At 39.4% G+C, this 27,198-nt stretch overlaps 3 protein-coding genes across 6 annotated transcripts; all 3 read left to right on the top strand.

Moving 5' to 3' along the window:
- Positions 1–1,927: 1,927 nt before the first annotated feature.
- LOC108134510 (vitelline membrane protein Vm32E) lies at positions 1,928–2,384 on the top strand. Its single transcript, XM_017254840.2, has one exon. It carries the CDS (start codon positions 1,962–1,964, stop codon positions 2,286–2,288), a length of 327 nt encoding a protein of 108 aa, XP_017110329.1. The 5' UTR covers positions 1,928–1,961; the 3' UTR covers positions 2,289–2,384.
- A 633-nt stretch (positions 2,385–3,017) lies between these two features.
- Positions 3,018–17,023, top strand: LOC108134507 (voltage-dependent L-type calcium channel subunit beta-4). 4 transcript variants are annotated; one of them, XM_017254838.1, is made up of 11 exons: positions 3,018–3,506; positions 7,524–7,799; positions 8,801–8,917; positions 9,455–9,676; positions 9,747–9,861; positions 11,709–12,205; positions 12,269–12,436; positions 12,895–13,009; positions 13,445–13,708; positions 15,724–16,186; positions 16,403–17,023. In XM_017254838.1, the coding sequence occupies exons 1-11, from the start codon at positions 3,435–3,437 to the stop codon at positions 16,869–16,871; spliced, it is 2,778 nt and encodes a 925-aa protein (XP_017110327.1). In that variant the 5' UTR covers positions 3,018–3,434; the 3' UTR covers positions 16,872–17,023. The 4 variants fall into 4 exon arrangements, 2 of the variants coding, with proteins under 2 accessions (XP_017110327.1, XP_017110326.1); XR_001773818.1 differs by lacking the exons at positions 7,524–7,799; positions 13,445–13,708; positions 16,403–17,023 and adding an exon at positions 14,146–14,388 and having other exon boundaries at positions 15,724–15,811; XR_001773817.2 differs by lacking the exons at positions 3,018–3,506; positions 13,445–13,708; positions 16,403–17,023 and adding an exon at positions 14,146–14,388 and having other exon boundaries at positions 6,517–7,799; positions 15,724–15,811.
- A 3,772-nt stretch (positions 17,024–20,795) lies between these two features.
- Positions 20,796–25,661, top strand: LOC108134540 (D-3-phosphoglycerate dehydrogenase). Its single transcript, XM_017254889.2, has 6 exons — positions 20,796–21,015; positions 21,535–21,585; positions 22,974–23,128; positions 24,127–24,346; positions 24,408–24,540; positions 25,170–25,661. The coding sequence occupies exons 1-6, from the start codon at positions 20,926–20,928 to the stop codon at positions 25,523–25,525; spliced, it is 1,005 nt and encodes a 334-aa protein (XP_017110378.1). The 5' UTR covers positions 20,796–20,925; the 3' UTR covers positions 25,526–25,661.
- The last annotated feature ends 1,537 nt before the right edge of the window (positions 25,662–27,198 follow it).

The raw sequence follows: 27,198 nt of genomic DNA, 5'->3' as shown, positions 1-27,198 counted from the left end.
TTAAAACCACCGAACTCCGGTCATTGTCTAAAAAAAATTTGAAAAGAACACAAAGGAGCAGTAGTCAATAGCAAAAAAAAAAAAAGGAGGGTAAAGGGAAAAGGAAAAGGAACTGAAGATTAAATAAATAAGTTAGTAAATAAACCAAAATCGGTCTCTAATATTCATTGGTCATTTACTCAGTCAATAACCAATTAAAAAACCTACCTAAGCTACAACCCAAGGCCATTGAATAATAAATAATCCCCCAGCGCATGAAGTTGCATGAAGCACCTTCAATTGGAGTTCCAGTTAAGATGTATATCTTGGGGCCATGTCTGGATCGGCCAGGTATTTGTTTACCGTTAGAGGGGGGCAATCAAAACGGCTATGCCCCGAATTTTCGGCAGCGGGGCACTAACAACCAACCTACATCCAGTCCCAAAACGAAGGTGCCCCACTTTGAAGGCCAGCGGCAGGCGATCGATCGCCACAAAGCCTATGATTAAAATTTAGGTCCCTCACTCTCCGATCTTAAACTCGTACGTATGTAGTATGCGGTGCATGTGCGTAATTGCCCGTCCCAATCCAGCGTTCGCTATCCTTCTCAAATTAAAGTTAACTCCTCCCTTCGTTGGGGGGGGAAAGTTACCTGCGGCCGACGTTAGATCCAAAACAATATCAAATTTAAAGGGGGCTTTCGATTCTTCAGGCAGTCGCATGTGAAACGGTTTGTTTTGATCAAATTGTATAACTATAGTCACAACATTAAGCACTAAAAAATTAAATAATTAGGAAACAGCAAACAATCTTATAGCTATTTTAAAGCCAATTATTCGATTTCATTTTCTTTATACTGAATTTTATATATTGCTTCAGAAAACTTGAATTTATTATCATTTGCATATTCGTTTTAAAAACGGAGTTGCAATTTATGCACTCTCTAAACAAATTTACGATATTATTCTTTGACTCAATTAGGATTTTCATAATAACTGGACGCAGGTCAAATACGAGTTATGACTTCAAAGTAGCATAAATTGGCAACACAAATTTACATTTGTTGCTCAATTGTGGTAAAGAATATTACACAGGCAAAAAAGGATCCTTTTAATTCTAATATTAAAACAAATAAGTATTAAACATTATATAATAATAACTTTCTTATACAATATGACCTTCAACTAATTATATTTATTTAAATATTTTATTTAATTGGAAACTTTAATTTAACCAAATAATTTGTTGAACTTTAGAATCTTAATAAAATCTTATTGTATTCAAAAGATAAAATTATGTGAAGGGAAAACAGGAGATTGGAGAGTTCTCTATAAGAAACGATAAGCAAGAGACTTCAGGAAAGTCTCCAAAATATGATTACGTTGGTTGCTGCATTCGCTAAGACGACTGATCTGTTCTGTGAACCGCCGATAGGCGTCGCCACAGTACTGACTGGCTAACCGTGAAAACTTTCTCTTTCCGGGAAATCCTTCCCCATACCTACCTACCTACCTAAGCTAAGATAACATATAATTTCTTAATTAAAATATGTGGCTTTAATTCCCAAAAATATCAATAATCCATTTTCCCTATGTATAATGCACTTTAAGAATGTTAGTTTTGAACTTTAAGCGAAATCATCATCTAAAATAATAGGTCAATAAAAAGCAAAATCCATAAAATTAAATTTCGCATAGCACTTCGAAACAATTATTTAATTGTTTTGTGATTTACGCTCTAAAGCGGGACAGACTGCATGGAGACAGTTAATTTTTGGCCATAATAGGTGTCAATTGTTTGCAAGACCGCTAAACCTCAATTGCTACTAGTTCTCACCCAGTTTAACGATTTTGCTATGTGCTGGCACTGCAGTTTATGGAGCGTACATAAAAAATGCAGAGTTTTAGTTTGGCACACGCATGACCCTATAAGAATGCCTCTGTCAGTTGGTAGAGTATCAGTTGTAAAACAGAGAATTCAACATGAAGATCGTTGCTTTGATCGTCTCTGCACTTGTGGCCTTTGCCGGTGCTTCCTGCCCGAACTCTGGATACTCGGCTCCTGGCTATCCGGCTCCTCCCTGCCCCACCAACTATCTGTTCAGCTGCCAACCCAACTTGGCTCCAGCACCTTGTGCCCAGCAGTCTGCCAGCTACGGATCCTCCGGTGCCTACACGGAGCAGGTTCCCCTCTACGTGAACAACCCTAACCGGGAGCAGGTGCAGCAGTTCCAGCAGAGGATCGGAATGGCCGCCCTCATGGAGGAGCTGCGCGGCTTGAACCAGGGAATCCAGGGTCAACAGTACTAGTGGCTGGTTAACTTGAGGACATTCGCTGGTCAGGACACAGTGTAAACTGTGAATTGAATTTAAACACCATTGTAAATAAACCGATTTGAAAGCATATGCCTGTTTGTTTTTCCTTTGTCCTTAGAATGGTAAAAAAAATGAATATTTCTAAAAGAAAATCAATCGGATATCTTTTTTATACAAAATGTATATTTTTGTTTTATTTGTTTGTAAAAAATGAATTGAAAACTTATCTGATTTTTTTTTGGTTTTTTTCTGCTACTTTTTTTAAATTCTTTAAGAATCTGTGAGATATGGTATATTAATAGCATGTAATGGAGCCGAATTAAATCGCCAATTGTTATTAAATGCCATTATAATGCCGCCCTGAATATTCATTTAAAAATTTAAATTTAAAACATAAAAAAATGACCAAAAAGGTTCCAAAACTAAATTTGTAATATTGTTATTTTTGGCCACAGATTCCTTAAAAATCACACTTAAGTACAGCAATACGTAAATTTCTCTGCCAAAGAATTGTCACCTCGTCGTGTGTATTTATATTGTTACTGCAGCCGTCATTAAACAGATTATTGAAAACCATTTCCCGAGCAGTTCACCTCTTGAATTTCCCATTACTAAATGAGTCTCTGCGATCTGCCGTGGATTCTCTCTCGGGCATGGGCATTTTTTTGTCAATGGATGGCGGTGGTGCGGGTGCCAAAATATTGTCAGTCGAAATTGCTGTCTAGTGCGGTCGGTCGCTTGTTTCTCGACTCTCGTCTCCGCCGCAATCCGCTCTGATCTGCTCCACATTGGCTGGCCAAAGCAGTCGCAAGTGGATCGCGCCTTCGGATCGCCTATATAGCCCCCGAATTCGTGCACATTTTCCAGCACAAACGGCCATTGCAGGATGGCGTTGCCTGCCGCAATCAAATCGCTGCCATGTGTCGGACTCTGAATTCGCCCCATTGTGACCCAATTCGATATGAGTCTTGGCCGTTTTACGATTAGTGGCCATAAGGCCTAAGTGTTTGTTTATTTTGCTGCGCGACCGCTAAGAGCGATTCCAAAAATGATTGCATAATTGACTTGGGGAGGGACAATTCGCGCGAGATTCCTTTCAATTTGTATTCCTAATTCCGTTTGTGATTCCAACTGTCCGCCATGAAGAAGCTGCATCTGGGGGCCAAGCACAAGGGCAAGTCCTACAAGCCCTTCAGGAATAAGAACCGTCGGGTGAGTTAAACTGAAAGATCAGCTTGCTAGACCGCCCCCTCCCATATAAACCCCCTTATTTTAATGTCGCGGCCCTGCCCCCGGGCCCGGGCGGAATCCGTATATTTTTATCCACTCGATCGCTCGCAGTCTGCTCGCCCAGCTTGTCAGGCCGTTCGCGACCAATTAAATACATGCACACGGAGTGCCTACAGTGCGTATCGTCACGAAGTGGCAACCAGGCGGATGAGCGATAACCGTACCGTTACTCATACGCCTAGGATAATTGCTAACCCGATTTTAAAAAGTCATACGTCTTTTTATTTTTAAATTTAATTTTTCTGTCAAATACTTAATTATTTTAAAAGCTAATAACGTCACATTTTTTAAATACCTTAATTAAAAAAATTAAAGATGAGGGAAGCTTTAAAATTATAATATCAGTGTTAAAAGGTATTAAACATTTTGTCATGTTGATTTTAACATAAGGATTTATATTTTTGAACTTAATATAATTTACTGAATTATCTTCATTAGCATTATTAGAAAACGTAACTTTTTATTTTTAAATCATTAAATTTAATGTTAATGAAATTTCAGAAACTAGCAATTCTATAAAAATAGATACATTTGATAGGCTATTATTATTCTCCCATATTCATTTTTTTATTCTACATTTCTGATATTCATGAATATTTGTAATACTTCTTGGGTTTTTTAATCAGAGTACCCACTGTATTTCAATGACTTTTCGTGTAGTTTTTTATGCTCTCTTAGTTCTCTCACAGACAATTTGGGGGCCATAGAGGCTATCACTCGCCTTACTCATCTTTTAAATCTGCAAGGCATGCTCGTAAGCCCAGTCAATGTTGATATTTTTGCGGCACTCATAAACCACTTTACAAGTACTCTTGGGTTCCCCTTCTTTTTTACATATAGAGCACATTACATTACAACCCAACACAGATACTAGAGAAAATAAAATGTATTTCAAAGTTCATTAAATTAATAATTTATTAAAACGTTTTATTATTTAATAGTTTGATTTGCAGACGACATAAGTAAATTTCACCTTTAAAAAAGAAATATAGAATCTTAATCAATGTAATGATTCCCCTAGAATGTTATAAGCTACACAAATTAATCTGTGATGCCTAACTTGCAATTTTATCGTCACAGAATATAACTATGTATATTGCGGGAAAACCCAACTTCCTTCTAATGCATATATTGCAATTCCAATCGTTGTTATTTAAGCCATCTAAAAACGCTGACAGCGATGCAATGCCAAACGGCAGGTGGGGTGTAATTCGCTGACGAGCGGTCATCGACAGAGTCGGAAAAGTGGGGAGCAATCGGGCTGACCATGAAAATATTCGTCAAGGGGCTGTGGGAGGGCAATTGCACTGGAATCCAGAAGCAGAGCGTTGACCCACCCGCAGAAAAAACTAGCAAACAAAGGGGTGTGGATGGGTGGTAGTGGGTGGCGCTGTGGTATCGATGGCAACCAAAGTTCATTACTAGTTGTTGGGCACTTTGCCCATTGCGCGAAGTTTGATGGCGCTTTCGAGCAATAGTCGAAAGGTAAACAAAGAATCGACCGAAGAACCATAACCTCCAACCCCTACCCCGCATTCGCAATTAAAGGGGGATCCCCTTTGTTTTTGGAATCGGCTTTTGGGAAATACATATGTAAACGCGAATTGGGACCATCGCCCGCGACCTTCTCCGTTAACGGTTAAATGGGGAGAGCCCGATAATGGGAATGAGCAGAAAGCAGTGAAAGCCGACGCCTGCGCCGAGCGAAAGTGGAGAATTGGCTCCTGCGCATGCTCCCTCTCTCATTCGCTCTCTCCACCCCACCGAACTGTCAATCTCGCTCCACTCGTCTGGAAGTAATATCGCTCTCTCTCCTCCTCGCTCTCTCGCCTCCTGTCACTTTGAGTGAGGAAATGGAAAACGGAATGTTTACGTTATGGGCACAGTGTGATTGGAATTTCGCAAAATCCACAAAGTTAATTAATAAACAATTTTTTTATTTATTAACACTATCTATTCGACTTCCATCCCCAAAATATATTAATATGTATGGACATAAGTAATACAAGTAATTTCTGTAGCACTCCCAATAAACTACAACGGTATTTAGGTATTGGACTGGATCAGTTTCTAACTTTAACTAAATTAATAGCAAACAAGAAAGGAAGCAAATTTCGGCAAGCCGGAGTTCATATACCCTTGCAGCTATTGCAAAAATTAAATGTTCTTGAAAACACTTAAACTTTAATTTATTTGCGTATATTATTATTACCGTTACTACAAATGCATTATTTAACCTCCAGTAAGCAGGAGATAATAGATTACAGCCTGAATTTCTTTGCTATAGGCTATATTCAGAATTTAAGAACACAAAAGGTTTTTTTTTTTAAAAACGTTTGATCGCCCTGTCCAAAGGCTTTCTAAATAGAGTACGCCAAGTTAATAAATAATGGCAAGGAAACACCACCTAAACGTGTCATAGTGAATCCAAAAATTCAGCAATATCTCAAACATTGTTGCACTTACATCTTAATCATATTTATGTATGAGTGGCCAGCGACCAACAGCTGTAACCCTTTTGGGAGCGTTTGGCGCTCGCGGCCGATTGTAGGTGTTGCCAACAGGTGGACGCACCGCCACCCCCTTTTGCACCCCCTCGCCACCGGAAAAGTGCTGGGTCTATCGATTTTCCAGGCATACCGCTGACCAGCAATGACAGCGCGCTCATCTCGATGGAGATTTTGGGTGGAAAATCTTACCCCTTGCAGCACAAACAACTCCAGTCGCACAGTGGGACGAGTCTGCAGCATGTGCACTTGAAAACCGAATTTGTTTACATTCGTGGTTGGTGTGTGTGTGTGCGGGAATGTCCAAATACATACATATGTATATATAGACGAGTGGAGCATTTACGCACTGGAAGCGGATGAGAAAACTCTACACGATTTTCCCAGAGCGGAGCGGACTTTTCGCCTTCCACATACAGAAACAATTCAGTTTGCGTGCGGAGTAGAACCGTTTGAATGTCGGAAAGGCGAGGGTCCCAATCGAATCGAAATCAAAGGATGTGGATCGAGTGAAATCCTGTAAAAGATAGTCCACGAATTGGAACAGGATTTACATAGCTAGTGAAAGGGTTCAAAAACTGAAGGATTCGGCTAGTTTTCACAGGAATAAAACACCGCCACGCTCAACGGAAATCAGTTTTCGCGACCTATTCGCCTGTTAATCCCCCTTCTCCGCCCGAGTTTTCCAGTAAATTTTGTGTGCATATACTAGAAAAAGTGATGTGAGCAGAGAACCGCGACCCGACGCCACTGACATAAATTCCTATTTTTAACTTTCCTGGGGCAAATACCCGCTGATGCGGAATCAATTCTGATTCGACAGCCAGATGAAAATTGGGCTGAAATTAAGGCAAGAAAAGGCTGCGGAAATCCCTTCCAGTTAACAATTTAAAGTTATTTCGCCTGTGGCTTCCAGACCGTTTGACAATCGCCTCTCTCTCTCTCTCGATTTCTGTCGCTATCCCCCTCATCGCCGACTTTCTCACTCGCACACTTGCTAACGGTGTTTTTGTGTCAGTGTCAAAATCGAATTCCGCCTAACCCGATGATTACAGTCGTTAACCATAGGATATTGCCAATTTCAATGCTAATTATATGCAAAAGTGCAATAATTAAATTTTTGTGTCCTGCCAAAAAACAAATTGAAAGTGGAGTATGAGATAGAAATTTTGTAAATGCCTGAGCATTCAAAATAGTGTGCTTTTATAGTATTTTTACAACATACATAGTGGTGATTGCAATCTAAGTCGTTCACAGTGGTTTCATAACGTGTTAAGTGTGCAGAACGCAGTTTTTCCTCCGAATAACTACGAAAATAACCCCCCGAAACACTTGTGTTGCCAACTCTAAGCTCGCCGAAAGCTAATAGTAAAAATAGTCTTGGAACATACATACGTTACCATTGCCAGCTCAACGTCTTACCAGCCACCAGCCAACACCACCACAACCACCTTCGCAGCAATCATCATCATCATCATCAGCATCGCACCATCTGGTGGTGCTGGTGTTGCTGTTGTCGTCGCACCGGGTCGTCGGAAACATCGGCAAGATATCTTCGTTCGAAGAAGACTACCGGGCTGACAGGCCCATGGTGCAGCGCGCCTCTTCCTCGGATGCACCCTCCGTTCAGGGTGGCCAACATCGAGAATCTCGATTTGGCCTTGGATACCCCTCCTACCAGAGTGGATACAACAAACTATTCACACAGGTGCTGCAAAACATCCATGGGATAAAAACTAGTCTCAATTATATCATACTTTATGTGTAAATTATTTTTAAGCAACAACATTTTTAATTTAATTACTTTAATACATTTGTAGATGAAAATTTAAAGATTGGGATATAGGTTCTTAATCAATTTACATTTTTTCGTTGTTAGTGACCATTGCAAAACAAAAATACGGTCGAACGTACATTAGGGTGGACCAAAAGCCTTTCTCTTATCGTTTAATATTTACGAAAAGAAAAAAAAGGAAGTCAAAATTCTGATATCAAATCAGTTTGTTTTTGTTAGAACTTTTAAAGGTTTTTTTTTTCAAATAAAAAAAGGGCATTGCAGTTTTTGAATAACTAAGGACCAATTTCTAGTTTGTATGTTTTAAGTTAAAGTAAAATTGTGTGCCAAACCTGAAATAGTAGTCAAACTTTTCTGTGACATTTCCGTTTGGCCGACCGACAAATTTTAACAGTTGAGGCAGAATAATCTTGTTACAACTTAACATGACATTCAGGAATTGGGCCATTTTCACTAAACTGTAGTTTTTGGCGACTTTTTGTTAAAATGTTGTTATAAACTGACGAGTAAGTTCCAAAGTTTTATATCATTTTCATGACATGAATAAATGGGAATGGGAACAAGTTTTCCATAATGAATTTTGCACTGCGGATCATATTTGCTTTAAAAATTTAAATACAGAAGATCTATACCTATATAAAAATACTCAGTGTTCTCCATGGCCAATATATTGCCCATGTGCTTGCCACCAACTGTTGCTTTATGTGCGGCAACAAGAAATAATCAAAATCGTACATAGGGCGCTGCATTGTTTGGCCACTTGGGTTGGGTTGGGCTGGGCTGGGCTTTTGGCAAAAGGCCAATTTAATTTGTTTTGATTTTCAGATGGCAAGGCACATTTATTCGTCTATAATGCAGCCCTACTTAGTCAGACCCGTTTTTTACCAGCCCCTTTTTCTTGCCTTTTTTTATAGGGTTCTGCCGACTCAAACTACTCACAACCGTCATCCGATCTGTCGCTAGACGAGGAAAAGGAATCGCTTCGGCGAGAAAAGGAACGTCAGGCCTTAAGCCAGTTGGATAAAGCGAGGGTGAGTAGTTACTTTATTGTCAATCTTGAAATAAATCGCCATAAAAAACAAGAAATGCATTGAAAAGGTTACTGGACTATTGGGTTATTAATCTTGTAATTGACCTTAGTCCAATTTTCGGTAATAACTGGGTTCCATTTTATTTTCAAAATAAGATTTCGAGTTTAATTACAATTAATTGTATAAATAAAACAAAATCGATCACCTTTTCAAGGGATATACATTTAAATATTTTAAGCCAATACAATCAATCACACATACATTTTTTTCTTTCACCATATGTTAAATGTACATATTATAAAAACAAACTATAAATTTATATTATTTTGAAGTTTCCAAAAAAACTAAATCGATGTTTTTTGGTTATTTGATTATCAGCAGATTGTTACATATTATGTATAAATATTAATACAGAGTAATTGTGCTAACTAGTTAAGTTAGCTGATATGACGTGTTAGTAAAGTAATTTTAGCTTGTGGCGATTTTATTTTGAAGATTTTGTAAAACAAATTTGTAATTAAATTATTCTAATGACAGAGCAAACCAGTGGCGTTCGCTGTGCGAACCAACGTAGCATACGATGGCGCCATCGACGACGATTCCCCGGTGCAGGGCGGCGCAGTTTCGTTCGAGATCCGGGAGTTCCTGCACATCAAAGAGAAGTACGACAATAACTGGTGGATCGGCCGGCTGGTCAAGGAGGGCTGTGATGTGGGCTTCATACCCAGCCCCGCTAAGCTAGACAACATTCGCATGCAGGTTGGATTTGCATATGCATAAGCATTTGTAGAAATTGCCATTGCTAATCTATATGTGAATCCCATTCCAGAACCAAACCAGACCCTCAAGACTGTATGGCACAAAGGGCTCGTCGAGCGGGAATCTTGGTGCGGGCGGACAAGCAGGTGCGGAGCCATCTCGAGGTAGCACACCCCCCACACCTGGTATGACACACATTTCATTCTCCTGATTTCTTTTGGGCGAGGTTTTATTTCGTATCTGTTCTATTCTGTGAATCGAATTAATTTCAATCTATATATTTTTTCGCTGTCTTCTATGTAATGTGTTTACTTTTGTAAATCGTCACAGAAGGGCCTCCTCCCGGAGGAGGCCCAGTATGTTAATGGGCATCCATAGGTCCGACAGACGGATGCCGAGAGCCCGACTCAAACTCTTGCTCTTCGATGTTTATTGTAATTGGACGCGGGTTTTATGATTTTAATTTGAAGCGAACCAAATCAGAACCTAAAAACGTGGGCCATGCTAAATTCCCGTAATTTCGTACTTTTGTGTTTGATCTGATTATATCATGCGACATCCATAAATCGAGTGCAAGTTTATGCTTAACTACAATGAGTTCACCTGGCAATCAATCCGATGCAAATCCGACCCTAGTAATGCAAACGGTCTATATATCGGCCTAGTGCTAGTCCTTCCTAGATCCCGCATGAAAAGCCGAATCCTTCAGCAGATCGGCCTAGACTGCCTGACCCCCTTCCACGATTCACCACTGTAAACACACAAAAGTACACACTTATTACCTAATATAGCAATTGCTTCGATAGCCACGACTTTCTACGTCTTAGTTTGTCTAAATCAAAGTTCCTCGTTCATGGTCTGCTTGTAAATTAGCCTAGCGAAAGTGAACACTATTAAATGCACTCAAACTCTCTTTTATCTAACACAAACGGTTGACAACACTAACAAAATGAACAACCACAACGCGACCCAAGATCCCTACAGTACAACACCGCGCAAGAAAAAAACAGGTTTGTCCACGTCTCTCATCAGATCCTCAGAAATCCATTTCAATCGCAAAATCTATCGCTAGCTCTTTCAGTGAGATTTTCAGGACACTTATTAAAATAAAAATATTAAAATCTAAATAAATCCGCAATGGGATAAAAATTTCGTTTAAACAAGTCTTAGTTAGTTAACCAGTGAATTTGGTTTTTCAAAAAATTTATTTTTCATACATAAAAAACTTTTACAGTAAGCTACCAATTGTAACTAATTGATTTTGATAAGCGTATGTCATTCTACAAACTTTTTAAGATTAGCCCTTTAATTAAACTGATTTACCAGAGCAGAGTTATTAACGAGTTTTTATATTTTAACTTTCTAATCACTTCAATACAATTTAATTTTCGTAAGTAAAAAATGAAATATATTCAGATATCAAAAACACTTTCATTCCAAAATACTTGTCATCTGTCTGTAAACCCTAAAATTGTTACTCCTAGCTCTGAAACACGCTGGTTTTTGTCGTATATAATCGCTGTTTGTAATCTGTCCAAAAGGAGTTTGAAAAATCCCACTAACTCAATCCTGTATCTAGTTGTTGATTATCAATAGAGTTGTGTAAAGTCTAAGCAAATAGAACACTTCATATTCGAGTAGAAATAAGTTAAATATCTTAGGCAGAAACCTCACCCTCGAGTTGGCATTTGAACAGCATTAAATGGTGCGTAGACCGGTAAACAAAAGAGACAAAAATTCAAATCAACTTAAATTCCGAACCGACACAGTTTCCTGGCACAAGACACACACACACACACTGAAATCCCACAGCTGGCAGAGGAAATCCCTGCGACAATTCGAAACACTATTACTGTATATATATATATATATGTTTATATATAGACTAACCCACAAGCGTGTTACGTATTTACGATAATATCTAAATTGGCCAAGCAATTCGTACTGATTGATCGCACTGGCTCGTACCAATCATAAGCTCGCTCATCCGTTGCCATTATCTCGCCCTGTTTGCCATGATACTAACGCTCAGGTGACGAATCAGATTCCATGGGACCAGGACGACATGGCAAGACCCCGGTGGCGTCCGCCAACAAGGAGAAGCGCAAGCCGTTCTTCAAGAAGCAGGAGACGGCCAGTCCCTACGACGTGGTGCCCTCGATGCGCCCGGTGGTACTAGTGGGGCCCAGTCTCAAGGGCTACGAGGTGACCGACATGATGCAGAAGGCCCTCTTCGACTTCCTCAAGCACCGCTTCGAGGGCCGCATCATCATCACGCGCGTGATGGCCGACATCTCGCTGGCCAAGCGTTCCATCATGAACAATCCCTCGAAGCGGGCCATCATGGAGCGATCCTCCAGCCGGAGCGATTGCCTCGGCAAGGTGCAGGAGGAGATCGAGCGCATCTTCGAGCTGGCACGCTCGCTTCAGCTGGTCGTGCTCGATTGTGATACAATCAATCATCCGTCACAACTAGCGAAAACTTCATTAGCGCCAACAATAGTGTACTTAAAGATTAGTAGTAGTAAGGTAAGCTTCTCACTGGGCATAATCATCGAATTCAAATTACTGATACGTCCGTCAATTGCACAGGTTTTACAGCGTTTGATCAAATCACGTGGCAAGTCGCAGGCGAAAAACCTCTCCGTTCAAATGGTCGCCGCCGAGAAGCTAGCCCAGTGTCCACCGGATATGTTCGATGTAATCCTAGACGAGAATCAGCTGGAAGACGCCTGCGAGCACATTGCCGAGTACTTGGAGGTGAGTTTTGTTACCAACAACAATCATAAATGGCTTAAAGTTGCCCTGATTTTGTTGTACCCTGCAAGGAAACTGTAACTTCACGATATTTAAAAGCAAAAACACCTATAAATAATTGTTTTACAAATATTAAGTATACGCACAATGGGTTGTAATACGAAAAAAAAGATCGATATGGTATCGTTATCTAAAAAAGTATTTTATTACAAATGTCTCCAGTGACAGACCAATCGTATGTCTCTTAAGTTCGTATGAAAAATAAGGCGGCAAATTTATTTACGTTTTTTTTTCATTTTAAAAGTATTCTACGTACATATACCATTTGTCCCCGATAACCAATTTTAAATAAAGAAAATATCAAACCAGTTTGGCAAATCTATTTCTTAGCCATGTCACCTTTCTTAAATAAAATAATAAACGGGCCAACAAAAGCTACAACAATCTATTATCCTTTGCAGACCTACTGGAAGGCCACCCACCCGGATATTCGAGCAGTGCCGCCCATCGCCCGCCCCCTGCCGCAGGAGGCCTCGCCCTCCGCAGATCCCACGCGTCTGGGTCCGACGCCGCCAGGTAAAGGCACACCTGCCCATCCGATCGGGCTCATTTACGGTCGCATTGCCATTCTCATTTGCGCGATTCCACCAAGTCCCAGCCCATGCCCAAGAAGCTGCGAAATTTCAATCAATATCAATATCGAAATCGAAATCAGAGGTCACCCATTGTCTCACCCCCAATTCAATTCAAACGAATACAATCCGACCCATTAAACACATATTAGTATATGCATACATGGTGACTGTGAATGTATGTATGTATGCATATACCGGAAATCAGATCAGCAATAAACAATTTTCATTTGCTTCTCAACATACTCAACACAATTATACAAATACAATTCTAAAATTTGTCTTTTTCAAATTTAAATTCCCATGGCTGTACCGTTAAACCAATCGAATCTCCTTCTGGCTCTCTCTCTCCCTCCGCGTGTGGGCGTGGTGAGAGCAGTAGATGGCGAGGAGTTTATCGATGAGCAGGATCCCAGGATGGGCATTTCCGGCGGAGAGCGCGAGGGAAGTCGGGAGCGCGATCGCGATAGCAGGGAAAGGGAGCGAGAGCGCGAGAGGGAGCGGGATTACTGGGATCGGGAGTTCAACCGAGATCGCAGCTCCAAGGATCGCGAGAGGGATCTCGAGTGGGAGCGGGAGAGGGCTCGCGAGTGGGAGAGAGAGCGGGAACGAGATTGGGATAGGGAGTTCGATTGGGACCAAGGTAAATTTCTCTTATACTGTTTCTTTTCGTTTCGTTTCCTTTTTACCGATAATATATACGTAAACTCATTAAGTATCACATTTCTCTAGATCCGAGTCAGTACTTAGATAGATTTGAATTGGTCCTGTAAGGCCTACAGCTTTAGCTAGAACTACCTTGTCCCAAGATATAAGCCAGTTGCAGACGTTGTCCATTGTAGTACAACTCTTACACATTATTGTATGTACATAGACTCAGGCTTAAAGTAGCTTCGGTTCCCCTTAAATGACATACATATCGGCCCACATCTCCACCCATCGATTGTATGTAGCTACAGCTCATGGCATATTTACAACTCCCGCTTTCTAGACACCTTTTTTGTACATATCTATACAGAATCTCCGGTATCCTCAACTTTTCGTTTATTTCAATTGTTCTTTTGTGACCACACTTTACAGCATTCACAGCACGTGACATACCCGGTCCCTTTACAACAATGCTATAGATCAAAACGAGTTCAAATCCAACCACCAAGACCAACACAACTGCGACATCAACAGTACAAAGTAAAAGACAATCGATTCCGAATTGAAATCAAAATAATGAAAACCAAATCAAATGGAACAAGCAAAAGCACCCACCGACCGACATCTCCAGACGATCTCCACAAGTAAAACTCTTTGCCAAGAAACCCGGATGAGGTGTGCGCCCATGCTCGAGATAACAGATGCATAGAGCCCATAGATTGCCCACTAACGTTAGCTAAAACTAAGATTACCTCTCTGCCGTTGAGTTCTACTAACCGATTAACACTGAAAAGCACGCAATCGTAGAGCCCCCAGCGCTTCCTCAAGCATCTGACATCAATCGATCCAAACGATCCAATCGATCACCCATTCGTGCGTTTTACCGACTGAACTCTGTACTTGTTTTTAGTTACACCGGGCGTTGTGCGCCTTTAAACTGCCGCGATCTTCGCCAACCTCTTCAACTCGATTCTCACCTTCTTCCGGGTGTTTTCCTAGATCAGCTCAACTCCACCCGAATCAGCTCAGTTATAATATGTACATGTATTCCGTTGTTGTCGATCCTTATGTTTTCACCATTTCAAGTTGCAAAACCAAATCATCCAATCGTTTAGATCTGGTTTAGTGAGTACCGAATCCCCGTGATGTGTATTGCGTTACATTATTTGTGCAACTTGACCCACTCCACTTTTGGTTATCTTTATCTTTGTTACTGCCCCCTGAAATCATCCTTGTTCCCCCAAACTTACACCTTGCATAACTGACGCTAGGATTTGTTCGTTTGCTGATTTTTATTTTCCTTATTTTCAGCAAAAAAAAAAACGTTTTTGAATTACCATTTTGAATTCCTAACCAAGCGTTTTGTTTATCATTAACACTTTAGATTTAAGAGTTTATACAATTCTAATTAAAACGTAGTTTAGTACATTTTTAAAATCTCTCCATTAGAAAGTCATTTTTGTTCTTGTTAGTAAACTAGGTAATCAGGTAGCTCTCAAATTTTATAGTCTTTTAAATTTACCTTTTTTCCTAACCACTATTCATTTAAATGTACAAATGTACAATGTACAATGCACAATATCATGTCTGTTAAAAAAACTAATTTAAAATTGTCTGTGAAAAATGCATAGACAAAAAAAATGTAAAAATTTAGTCCGATTACAGAACCATTAACTTAAGTAAATCAAACAAATTTAATGATATGAAGTATTCTATCCATTTGGTAAGAATTCATTAAAGGTCAGAATTTAAAGGATTTTATTCCAAAATCAATCAGAATAAGTTTTTTAGAATAGTTCTTTAGCTTGAGATGACACAGAACACAAACACCTAATTGACCAATCTCCAGGACATGGAGACCTTTAGTCTGTTACCTCCGTTCAACTTTCGCCTATAGCCCCTTTTTCGAATGCTTTAGTTCTGGTTTTGTTTTCCGTTTTTCGTTACCCTTAAAATACCTTGTAATGATTGCAACTTTACTAACATATTGTTGTGTTGCCCGTTTTGCAGGAGGAAGCTCTTACCAGCACAGCCGCCGACAACCGACCTCGGTTCGCCATCAGGAGCGCGGTGGAGGCGTGGGAGCCGGCGGTGGAGGCGGTATCGGCGGCGGCGGCGTTGGCTACGAGCGGGACCGTGAGCGGGAACGATACGAGCGGCGCGAGCGCGACCTCATGCACTACGATCTGAACAGCGACGAGCTGCTGGACGAGCGCAACTTCGAGTATCCGGCAATGCGGAGCGGTCCCAGCGGCGCCTCCCACCACGGCCACCTGTCCCGGGGCGGACGCCTGCTGGACGATCCGGACTTTGAGCGCGAGGAGGCCCAGATGAGGATGAGCAGCTCCCGCTACGGACCCTCCACCCGGATCGACGACCCCCGGGATCTGCCGCGGGGCGCCACCGTTGTCGATCGCGATGAATACAGTCCGCACAGAGGTGGTGGGAGTAGTAGGAGAATGCTTAATGCCATGTAGGAATCGTGGATATAGGGGTGGGATCAGATCGATGCGAGAGTGCCAGGTTTGATGGAAGCACGCGACAATAGTTTTGATCTTGACATGACACACCGCCAGCCTCAGTCTCAAACTCAATCTCAATTTCAATCTCAAATTCAATTTCAAACTCAAACTCACTCTCAATCGCAGTCACATTCACATTCACAATCACAATCACAGTCCAGGGCGAGGTCCAGACCGTTGGGCCTGCCCCGTCAATCCTCCCTGCCCAGCAACAGAGCACCCGTGTCCTATCTGCCACGCCAGTCCTCCCTGGGCACCCACTGGCTGTCCTCGTCGTCGCAGAGCACCCTGGAACCGGGACACCGGTCTCGCCAAGAGCTTTATCCACTGCTGCACCAGCCGCAGTCGTATCCCCAGGCCCGATCACATTACACCCACTTGTACACAGCCGCACCCCAGCATCCCAATCAGTCGCGTTCCCAGTCCCAATCCCAATCCCAGTCCCAATCCCACGGCCACTCCCAGTATCGATACGCCGTGCAGGACACGTCCTTTGCCCATCCACCAAGAACCCTGCGCGAGGAGTTTCTCAGTCCCACCATGAGCAAGGTCGAAGCCGTCACACACGCCATCCGCAACAAGATCATCGTGGAGGAGGACGAGGAGGACATCCTGAGCACGGATCGGTTCTATTAAAGAGATTTCAGTCGCCACCCCGTGTCGATTTGGTTTGGGTAACTTTTTGGGGGGGCATACAAGCAAATGCAGCAGTGCCAAAACACACGACACATTTGTAAATGTTCCATTCGATGATCAGATCAATTTGGTAGCCACACAAACACAAACACGAAAACGAACGGAAAGAGAAACAGAAACAGAAACAGGAGCACACAAAAGTAGCTGGTTAAAGTTAAAGTGAGCGTTAAAAGCGACGGTTAAAGCAAACGTTAGAGCAAACCAAGGAAGCAGCCCAATGCCATGTGGGGCCTTATGTGTCTTAAATGCTATAGCTAAGTGTAATCAGATTTTATTTGAATAATGTGAATTTAAATTAAATGGTCTAAGCCTAAGATTTAAGCTAGTAGAACAGTTGGAAATTAAAAGTTAAGGGAGTCCGCAGCCACCCAGCAGCATTTGTTGGTCCCCCATGGGTATCGTATTTGTTATGCAATTGATTGACTAAGTACATACATAAGTGTCAGCTTTAATAATTTAGTGAATGTGTCTTAATCTAAGTCGAGCCACACACCTACACACACACACACACACACACACTCGAGCACACACTCGAGCATACACTCGAGCACACACACTCAGTTGACTGTGAACCGATTGAAATCTCTTTAATCTCAAACCGATACCTTTTTCTCGCATCCATCCTGTTTCTTCCTCTACGCAAAGTATAAATCTTGATACTTTCTTCAGTCCATCTGCTAGGCTATATTCTAATTGAAAAGATACCACTTGAAATAACAGTGCGTTTCAAAGGCAGATAATGTTAAATAAGTTAATAGGTTTTGTTTATCCTTTTTTTCTTCATCTAAAAATATATTCGGTGACTGATTAAAAAGTGTATCTTCCAGGAATTTTAGTTAGACACCTAAACCTTAACCAAACTCTAAGCATGACCGAATAGTCTAATAACTTATCATGTAAAGTGATAAGTTATTCATTTAACTTAGTGAAGCACAACGTTTTAGACCTTCGAGACTTTTCAGAAATATTTTGCTTAGCTTGAGTGAAACGCACTGCCTAGCAACCACATGCATGTCTAGAATACCTTCTTCCAACAGCAATACTTTCGACCTAGATACCTTGTCACACCATATCATGCCACACACCTGCCAAAGCGCACAGTTCGCGGTTGCAGTTCAAAGTATTTATTGGATTGCAAGCGAACAGGCCTCCAACCTGGGTCGGGATCCAAATGAGATCCAAATGCGATGACCCAGGCATAGGTATAGCGATTTAAACTACCAGTGCCTTATGAACCATCAAATCAAGTTACACAGCAGCACTCCACCCCACAAATCTTCCATTTCCATTTCCCTGCCCAATGAGATCATCCTGTTCACATGTACCACTACCATCCGCTAAAGTCGACTGCGTCAAAATTATTGTTCAAGTATTGTAAGTACCTACACGTAATGTCGAGATGAGAAACGTTGATCTGGCCCATTCCGAACGAGCACTCCTTTTACAATTCCAACCACCATGCTAAATTTGTCGATCATCAGTTGTCGAACTGAGCTAGCGCCCAACAATGATGAACCGCACTGCATTCAAATCGATCGCCACCTCGAGTAAGAGTAAGAGTTGATGAATAGCTAGTTGATCTGTAAGCACATTCACAGAGCCCATCCTACTGTCCACGGACTACAACCGAATCCCCACGGGGAGTGTGAGACTTCCGGGCGAAAATAGTTGGTAGATCGGTGTAGAGGACAGAAATAAAAGCAAAAATCTAGTACTTTTTTTATATAAGAGATACAAGGTGATATAACTAAATTTTGGAAAGCAAATTTGAACAGCGCACGACAAATACAGATACCTAAAAGAAATTGTTAGCAACATTCAGGAGGGGAAAGGCTTAGAAATTAGGCAGTCTTGAGAACACATCCAGAGGTATTTTTCAAAATTAGTTTCAAAATATATATATGGCTCTGGAGAATGTAAGCCTTTCCCGGTGCAAAAAAAAATGGATGGCGTTGGCCAAGGCACTGGAGGCGCTTCATCGAGGAACAAACAATTTAAAATAAATGGAAAGCAAAACATACGACACGCAAGCACTTCTTGTAAAAAGTGGCAAACAAACATGATCTATGTATTAGCTAAACCTAAATGAAATATTACTTTTTAATACTAGCATAAAGTTAAAAACAAAACTAGATACGCTCCTGCGCAGCCAAGGAGGGGACAAAAGGAATACTTAAGTTTAAAGGGTCAGTTGATGAGGGTGTGCATGTTAGAGTATTGCACATAATTCACAGAACTGGTAATTCAATATATGATAATGGTATATATTAAAAGGATACACACATTTATAAAGGTGCATATACATTTATACATGAATATGTATGTTCTTACTATAATTAACAAAATTTAAACCGATACAGATACATCAGCCGGCATTTTGTAAGCGTGAAAACCAAAATATAATGACAAAATAATATGGAATAAAAATAATAGATTATCCCAGATATTGTTAGACACTTTCTGGAAACGGAACTTTGCCATGAAAATTTCATCAGATCTGATAGGAATATGTTGAAGTTATTTTATAAGATGCCTTAAATTTCTCAACTCAAATTCTTTGAAAGTTTCGGAAAACAAAACTTGATAAATTCATATATTCCATTGCATAACCTTCAGCAGATGGACAAAAAGTCTCAATACATTTTTGAAAAAAAAACAGGTTTGCTTCTAATATATAGCAATTTTTTTGTAATAATCAAATCTTATTTCCGATTAAAAAACAAATGAAAGCAAAAACCAAGCAATTTAAATTTGTTGACACTCTTAAAAACTAAAAGAAACACACACACATGCAAACAAATTTTATAGCGAAAATACTGAAACTTTAAAGAGGATACGCCTATTTATAATTAAATTTAGCGGTAATAACTTCTCTACTTTTCAAGCCACCTTAATAACAAAGCAAACCTTATTTTTTAGCCAAATCCCTTTTTAAATTAAAAAGAAAATGAACAGATTGACAAGAGCACGCCTGAGAATTCCCAATTTAATATATTATGATAAATCAAAAGATCCCCACACCCCGGAGAAAAAACACGAACTAATTGTGGAAATATCAACCCAAATCCAAGTTTATATAGAATATTTTATACATGCAAAACATATACATATTGTAAAAACGAGAAACAGTAACTAAGCCTCAATCAGCAATTTCCAATAATTGTGTGTAAATAGTTTATGATATTTCAATTTGTTACCAAATAATTTTGTTACAAACTTTGTAATATTCCTTTAATTTTATGGTATGTTGGATGATCTTCTGCCATCTCCTCCGCCATGTTTGTTGTTTTTGTTTCCATTTTCCGCATTCAAATGTTGTTCACAATATGTTTTTGGAAAATACGTAGTTAAATGAAAGCTAAATTGCAAATAAAAGCAAATACAACAAAAATATTGAAAATAATTTGCACTCGTCTTATCTTTGGGGTGGTAAAAGAAAATAAACGGTAAGAAAACTACTTTAATTTATTTAACACGTAACTCGCTTTAAGAAAGGATTAGTGTTTTGATTTTAAGAAATTATTGTGTTGAAAAACATTTCCCATATCGTAAACAGCATTTCCGAGTAGGTAAATAAATAATAATCAAAAATGATTTATTTTGACAACCCGGCTGATGAAATTCATTGATGTCTTTACCCGCAGGGTCATATATGGGTTAAAATGGTTGTTTTGACGTTTCGAAAACAACTCACTCGCACTCGCTCACTCAAAAGAACAAATCGTTCCATCGTGAAAGAGAGAACTTGACTTCCATGTAGCTCTCCGCTCTCCGATCTTTCCAGTGGGTTATCAGCCAGAAAAACAACATTCGCACTGCACTGGGGAGAACATTCGAAGTCAGGTTCGATGGCCCGTCATTCCCGCTCTCAAAGTCAATTCAATTTGTTTGCTCAGTGGCGCAGATCATATTTGGCGGAATAAAGTTCGTGAAAATTAACACAATCGACCGGTTGTCCATATTGTTCAGCACCTTATTTAAACCTAAATCAAGTATGCCGCTTAATCTTAATATAAAGAAAGTGCTGGTCTGCGATGCAGTGGACAAATCCTGCGTGGAGCTGCTGGAACAGCACGGTATTAATGTAAGTTTCCCAAATTCCCTGACGAGACAAGCGATTATTTGCAAAAGCTTACACCCATACAAGTGCTTAAAAGTACAGTGCTTCCTCATATAAAGATTGTGTCATTCTGAATAAAATAAAATTTAGTTTTTAATTTAACATATCCAACACAAAATTTTTAACATTTTTTTAAAACAATAAGTCAATTAATATATATACACAACAGTCCAAATTTATAAAATTTGTGAAAAAATGTTAATAAAAATTATATTTGATTCAATATATGAATTCTGAATCAGGTTATCAAAAATTAAGTTCCTAAAAAAGCCAAACTTTAATTTTATTAAATTCAAGTTATTTAATTATTTTCTCTTACTTTAACAACAACCCGGCTTAAAAATACCTAAGCCCCACCGTATATGAGCTTGCAAGCATGTAAATGCGTTCACAAGTGAGAGAAAAGAAAATACTAGCATTTGCTTTTAATTGATTGCACAATTTAATCAACATTGTTGACCATTTGTTTTTGTATTTGACAAGGTTACCTACAAACTGAAACTCCCCATGGCGGAACTATGTGACGAAGTTAAGGTAAGTGGCTTAGGGATTACAGCACAGGTGATTAAATAAATGCGAGTGCATACATACATATGTAACAGATAACTCGATGTAATTGAAAGCTCACTAAACAATTCAAGTGCGGTTTCAAAACACGTGACATGAGGTTAAATATGGGTGCATTTCCTACATATCTATGGTAGTAATTGTGGGTGTTAAGTAATGGCCACATATCTCAAGAAGTCTGTTACTAAGCACTCCGTTGCGTAAGTTGAAAATCCACACAGTAACACAAGACACAAGATTACACACATTTGTGAACGTAAACAGAAGCATGTATACATAACTATGTATCAGACAGATTTGCATCGAACTCGGGTAAAAAGTGCATGTAATGAAAAAAGAGAGATTAAGAACAGACCGGATTTCAAGTTACTAACGACCTCTAATTTTATTTTTTTAATAGTCTTATTTACTTTATTAATGAACAAAAAATTAAAAACTTTAGAGCTTCTAAAGTCTTTTAAAGTAAAAAGTCCTGCAGAATATTTAAAATCACTTTAAATCAGCAGAACGACTGATTTTTGACTGAACTGTTTCCAAAGCAATTATTCATATAATTTTTTTAAATTTGTTTTCTGTTTCAAGAATGCAGCTTTCAATTAGAGCTACAATGTTGTTTTCGTTTATTTAAATCATTTCTCGTCTGTATGGGCACGTAGCACTAATGCATATTTGGCATTTTATTTGAATTGGAGGGAGATGTTTTTAGTCGTTGATTGCACAAAACAATTTAAAGGGTCAAAAGAAGTACTCAATAAAAAATATTTTTGCCCCTTGATAACGAGATGAACAATTTAACAAGACAAACATGTTTTTCATTTTAAACTTTGGTACCCAGTAGTCATTAAAGTATTTAAATGTCTAACTGAAATATAATTAATATTGAAATTTTAGCCTTAAAGAAAAATTAAAAACTATTAGTGCATATTTTTCTAGCGATGAAATATTATATTAGACCAACACCTGAGAAACATTTTAGCTAGACGATAAGAATGTCTAGCTAAAATGTTTCTCAGGTGTTGGTTACACATATAGCCCTAATCGAATAGTTCTTATCGAAGAAAGTGACGATCAGACGATGTTGGCTCAACATGAACTATATTTCTCCAAACTATACCAAGAAATTCTGAAATAACCAAGTAGTCCAATAAACGGAACCAGAAACCAGAAACTTTATGCCATATCGATACATTTTCCACGATAAGTAAGATATAGTAAAAGTGATGAGGGGTATCAATGTTGCTTCTAAACAAAACCAGTAATTGGAGCACTTAGGTTGGTCAACGAAATGGCTTAGGAAATTACATGGAAATTATTATGTTTACACAGTTGCTAATTATTAAATTACTCCGTTTCAGAATTACGACGCGGCCATCGTTCGCTCGGATACGAAAATAACCGCGGAAGTTTTGGCCGCCGGAGCCGGCAGTCTTAAGGTTGTTGGCCGCGCTGGGGCAGGAGTTGATAACATCGATGTTCCCGCAGCCACGGCCCACAATGTCGTTGTCCTGAAGTAAGTGCTCCGTAAGCCCATTGTGCATTGCACGGCGGGAAAGGATTGCTCGCTACACTATGCAAAAATACGAACTTTTTGTTCAAGTTAGCCTTAGGGCCACAATTTCCATTAGCTTAACATATTAGTAATTAAACATGTAAGCCTAATAGGTTATGGGTCCTATTTTAAATCTAAAAGCCAAGCAAGTTAAATAATGCAATTGGTTTACGAAAAAAGTAGTCTTCCCGCTTTTAAAAATCTGACATTGATTTCAGTGTCTGAAATAACACCCAAAATACTTCTAAATATTTTGAAAGTTTCAAAGCCATTTAGGCACCATTATGTCATTTAGGGATTTTAATTATATATAATCATTTTTAGGTTTATGACTTAATTAATTCCACTTTTTGAATTCGCGGAAACCAACTTAATAATTAATTTGAAAATATTAATTAATCTAAAAATGCAGTAAATATATTGATCAGCAGGAAGACAGGTCCTATATACTAGTTAGATATAAATTCTTGAGAATGTTCACTGCCTTATATTTTGCCCAACGAACTTTAAGTAGCGAAGTATAGTGTAAGCTTTGATGGCCCAGCGCCCAAATAATTATGCGCATTCTGAATCGCGGGATTGGCAGTCGCTATCGCATCGCATCGCAACCCTGTGAGGAGCCATGACTTGGGTCAATTGACGCCGTTTGACACGCATAATTAAGGGGACGACGAGTGTGGAGCTGGAAGAGGAGGATGGGGGTTCGGGATCAGGGTTGTGGGTTGTGGGTTGCGGGTTGGCCGCGTCAATGTCAGATGGCCCACCGCATTGCCAAGGATACGAAGTAAAGCGCGAAAATTGCCATATTTTGCTGGGATCTTTTTTTCGGCGGCATTTGCATAATGCTGTCTAGTCACAACAAACGCCACCCCTCGCCCCAAACCCCACTTTACCATTTATCCCGCCACTGTCTATCGGGGCATTTAGGGCATGTTTAACTAAACTCTCGTCTCTTTCAGCACTCCGGGTGGCAATTCTATTTCGGCCTGTGAGCTGACGTGCATCCTAATTGGCTCCCTGGCCCGTCCCGTCGTCCCCGCTGGCCAGAGCATGAAGGAGGGTCGCTGGGACAGGAAGCTATACGCCGGCACCGAGCTCTACGGCAAAACCCTGGCCGTCCTCGGACTGGGGCGCATTGGCCGCGAGGTTGCCGTTCGCATGAAGACCTGGGGCATGCGGGTGCGTTGCACTGGGTATTTACTTTACTCTACATTTTAATCGAACCCTAAGTGCTTCGCAGATTATTGGATACGATCCCATCACCACGGAGGCGGAGGCCAAGGCAGCGGGCATCGAGAAGATGACGCTGGAGGAGATCTGGCCACTGGCCGATTACATAACCGTGCACACGCCGCTAATCCCAGCCACCAGAAGTAAGTAAAGCTCTTGTGATGCATTTAAAGTGGTCAAAGTAGATGACCCTGCCTGATTTACTCTAAAGATTATATGTAGTAACAAGATTTGTTTAATAACTTTAATTTGACATGTGCTGCAAAAAGGGTGTTGCCTTTGCTACAAAGTATTTTTTTTATTAAAGATAGATATTTTAAAAGTGTTTTTTTGTAAAGTAAATATTATAAAATTGCATCCAATAATTATTGTACAACTACTAGGTATACTTACAATTTTAAATTAAAATAACTTGCCAATTAAAGAACTTACATCCATTATAATAAAATACATTTAATAAAATCCCAGTATCCAGTAATAATCAAGCTCTAATTCATCAACCCGTCATTTGCCTAGAGTACAAAATCTAAAATAAAGAAATCTTACTTAAGGATAAGCCAATAAACCTCATTTTAATGCATTTCATTAACTAGGCTTATATAAATTAAATTAAATATGCGTCCATATGTACACAATTGTCTGTTTCGCGTAACCATGGCATTTAAATCTTAGAAAATTTATGTGATCACAATTTATCACAATTAAAAAGATTAAAATAATATTTTAAAGGTGGTAAATCGCAGAGTTAAATGGTATTTATTATATCTTTCAGATCTCATTTCGACGGAGACCCTGGCGAAGTGCAAGCAGGGCGTCAAAGTGGTCAATGTGGCACGCGGTGGCATCATCGATGAGCAGGCCGTGCTGGATGGCCTTGAGAGTGGAAAAGTGGCCGGCGCTGCCTTCGACGTTTACCCCGAGGAGCCACCGAAGTCTGCGGTCACCAAGGCGCTCATCGGCCACCCTAAGGTGGTGGCCACGCCCCATTTGGGGGCCAGCACCTCGGAGGCTCAGGTTCGCGTGGCCGTGGAGGTTGCCGAGCAGTTTATCGCCCTCAACGGGACCTCGCCGAAATACACCAGCTATGCGGGCGTTATCAACAAGGATGCCCTCGCCCACTACCAGTGAAACAAATCGAATTTTCTAACCCCCAGCACATTCTAAGTTCTTTGGTCATCATTTATGAATAAGTTTACAACAGTCTTTGTAAATACAAATAAGAATGAATAAAAATCGTAAAATTATATTACACAGAACAAAGGAACCTGCTGTTTGTTTTTTTTGGAATAATCAAAACAAAACAAGCTTTTGTCGTCATATCTGCCCCTCACTTTATTACAACTAATCATGTTTTCTATTTATGGACTGATATGCAAATGCAGGAAAATGACGATCTGCTATTCTTATCATAAGCTAAAGTAAGATTAAGTTTGTTTATTTATTTTCGGATTTAATTGGTATCAAAATACAGGAGATTTAAAATTTGTTTAAATTTTGAAAGCCCCGAAACATAAAATTAAATAAGATAATAATTTTATAAGTGTAACTCTAGAAATGCACACAAAAATGTTATAGCAATATTCTTTTTTAAATTTTGAGTTTGAACAAATTTCTTTATTTAAAATAAGTTTTGGAAAACAACCAGTTTGAGTGTTTTGTGAATAAAAGCATTGACAGGATGCAGTTGTTTTATTTAAAGATTTATTTATTTAAAGTTGATAAACTAAAACAATTAGGAGTCAGGTGCCGCATTTTGTTTATTCTGTTTGTTCTGCCCCAGCCTAATGGAAAATGCAATCCAGGTGCGTTGGGGAGATTAAGAGAATACATTTAGATTTGTCGGAATCTCTAATTGCTCGTGTTGTCTTTGTTAGGTTTATTTAACAGTATAACTTTTAACAAACATTTAAACTTTTACTTATTTTACTATCTATCTGTTTAGGACAGATTTTGTCGTGCATAACAAAACATTTTAATATAAAAAGGAGAATCAAATATGAAAAGCAAATCAATTGAAAGCAAATCACAGTTATCAATGTATTAAAATAGACACATTTTACCATAAAAAACTTGCGCATGCAAATTTTTGAATTGCCAAATCGATTCCCATGACAGTGAAAAAGTTATTTGCAAAAGGCTATTGAAGAAAATGAATTGTATTAAACTGTATGTTTAAAAATACTTAAGCAATTTATGCAAACGGATAGTCATGGCAAACGGAAATTAATTTGTATATAAAAGGTGACATCGGCTTTCGAGTAAAAATACGAATTTAAGTGTCTGAAAAATGAATTATTAAGTGGGGAAAACGTATAAAGATGAATGTTCACATGTCAGGTGCTATCTTTAATTCAGCAGAAAGGCAACTGCTTCTGTCAATGCATAATTCACGGTAGAGGAAGCGACAATTCGCTTGCAAATTGTATTGTCATATGCAAACGTACGGACTCAAAGAGTAATATGAAGTGTTACGGTCCCATAATCGTCCTTCTCCACCCTGTTGACAAAGGACTAACCAGCCATAGCAACGAGAAACAGGAGACACTCCGACGAGAGCTAAAATTAAATTTTTATTTCAATCAGCTTATGTTTCGGCTCAAATGGAATCAAACTGTAAGCCAGCATTGAAATTGAACGTGGACCTTTGCAACACTTAAGAACAATGGAAAGGCGTACATTCAAACATAAAGTGAATAAGTGAATGGATACACTCCGGTATATTATCCTAGGACAGTAAAACACATTAAATGAAACTCGTTTGCCTCAAAACGTAAGTTTGTAAAACATTTAAATTGAACTTT

This window comes from Drosophila elegans, unplaced genomic scaffold, assembly GCF_018152505.1.
Source record: "Drosophila elegans isolate 14027-0461.03 unplaced genomic scaffold, ASM1815250v1 contig_814, whole genome shotgun sequence".
Taxonomy (NCBI): domain Eukaryota; kingdom Metazoa; phylum Arthropoda; class Insecta; order Diptera; family Drosophilidae; genus Drosophila; species Drosophila elegans.
The sequence above is the reverse complement of the archived record's forward strand: the minus strand, read 5'-3'. Positions and strand labels throughout refer to the sequence as shown.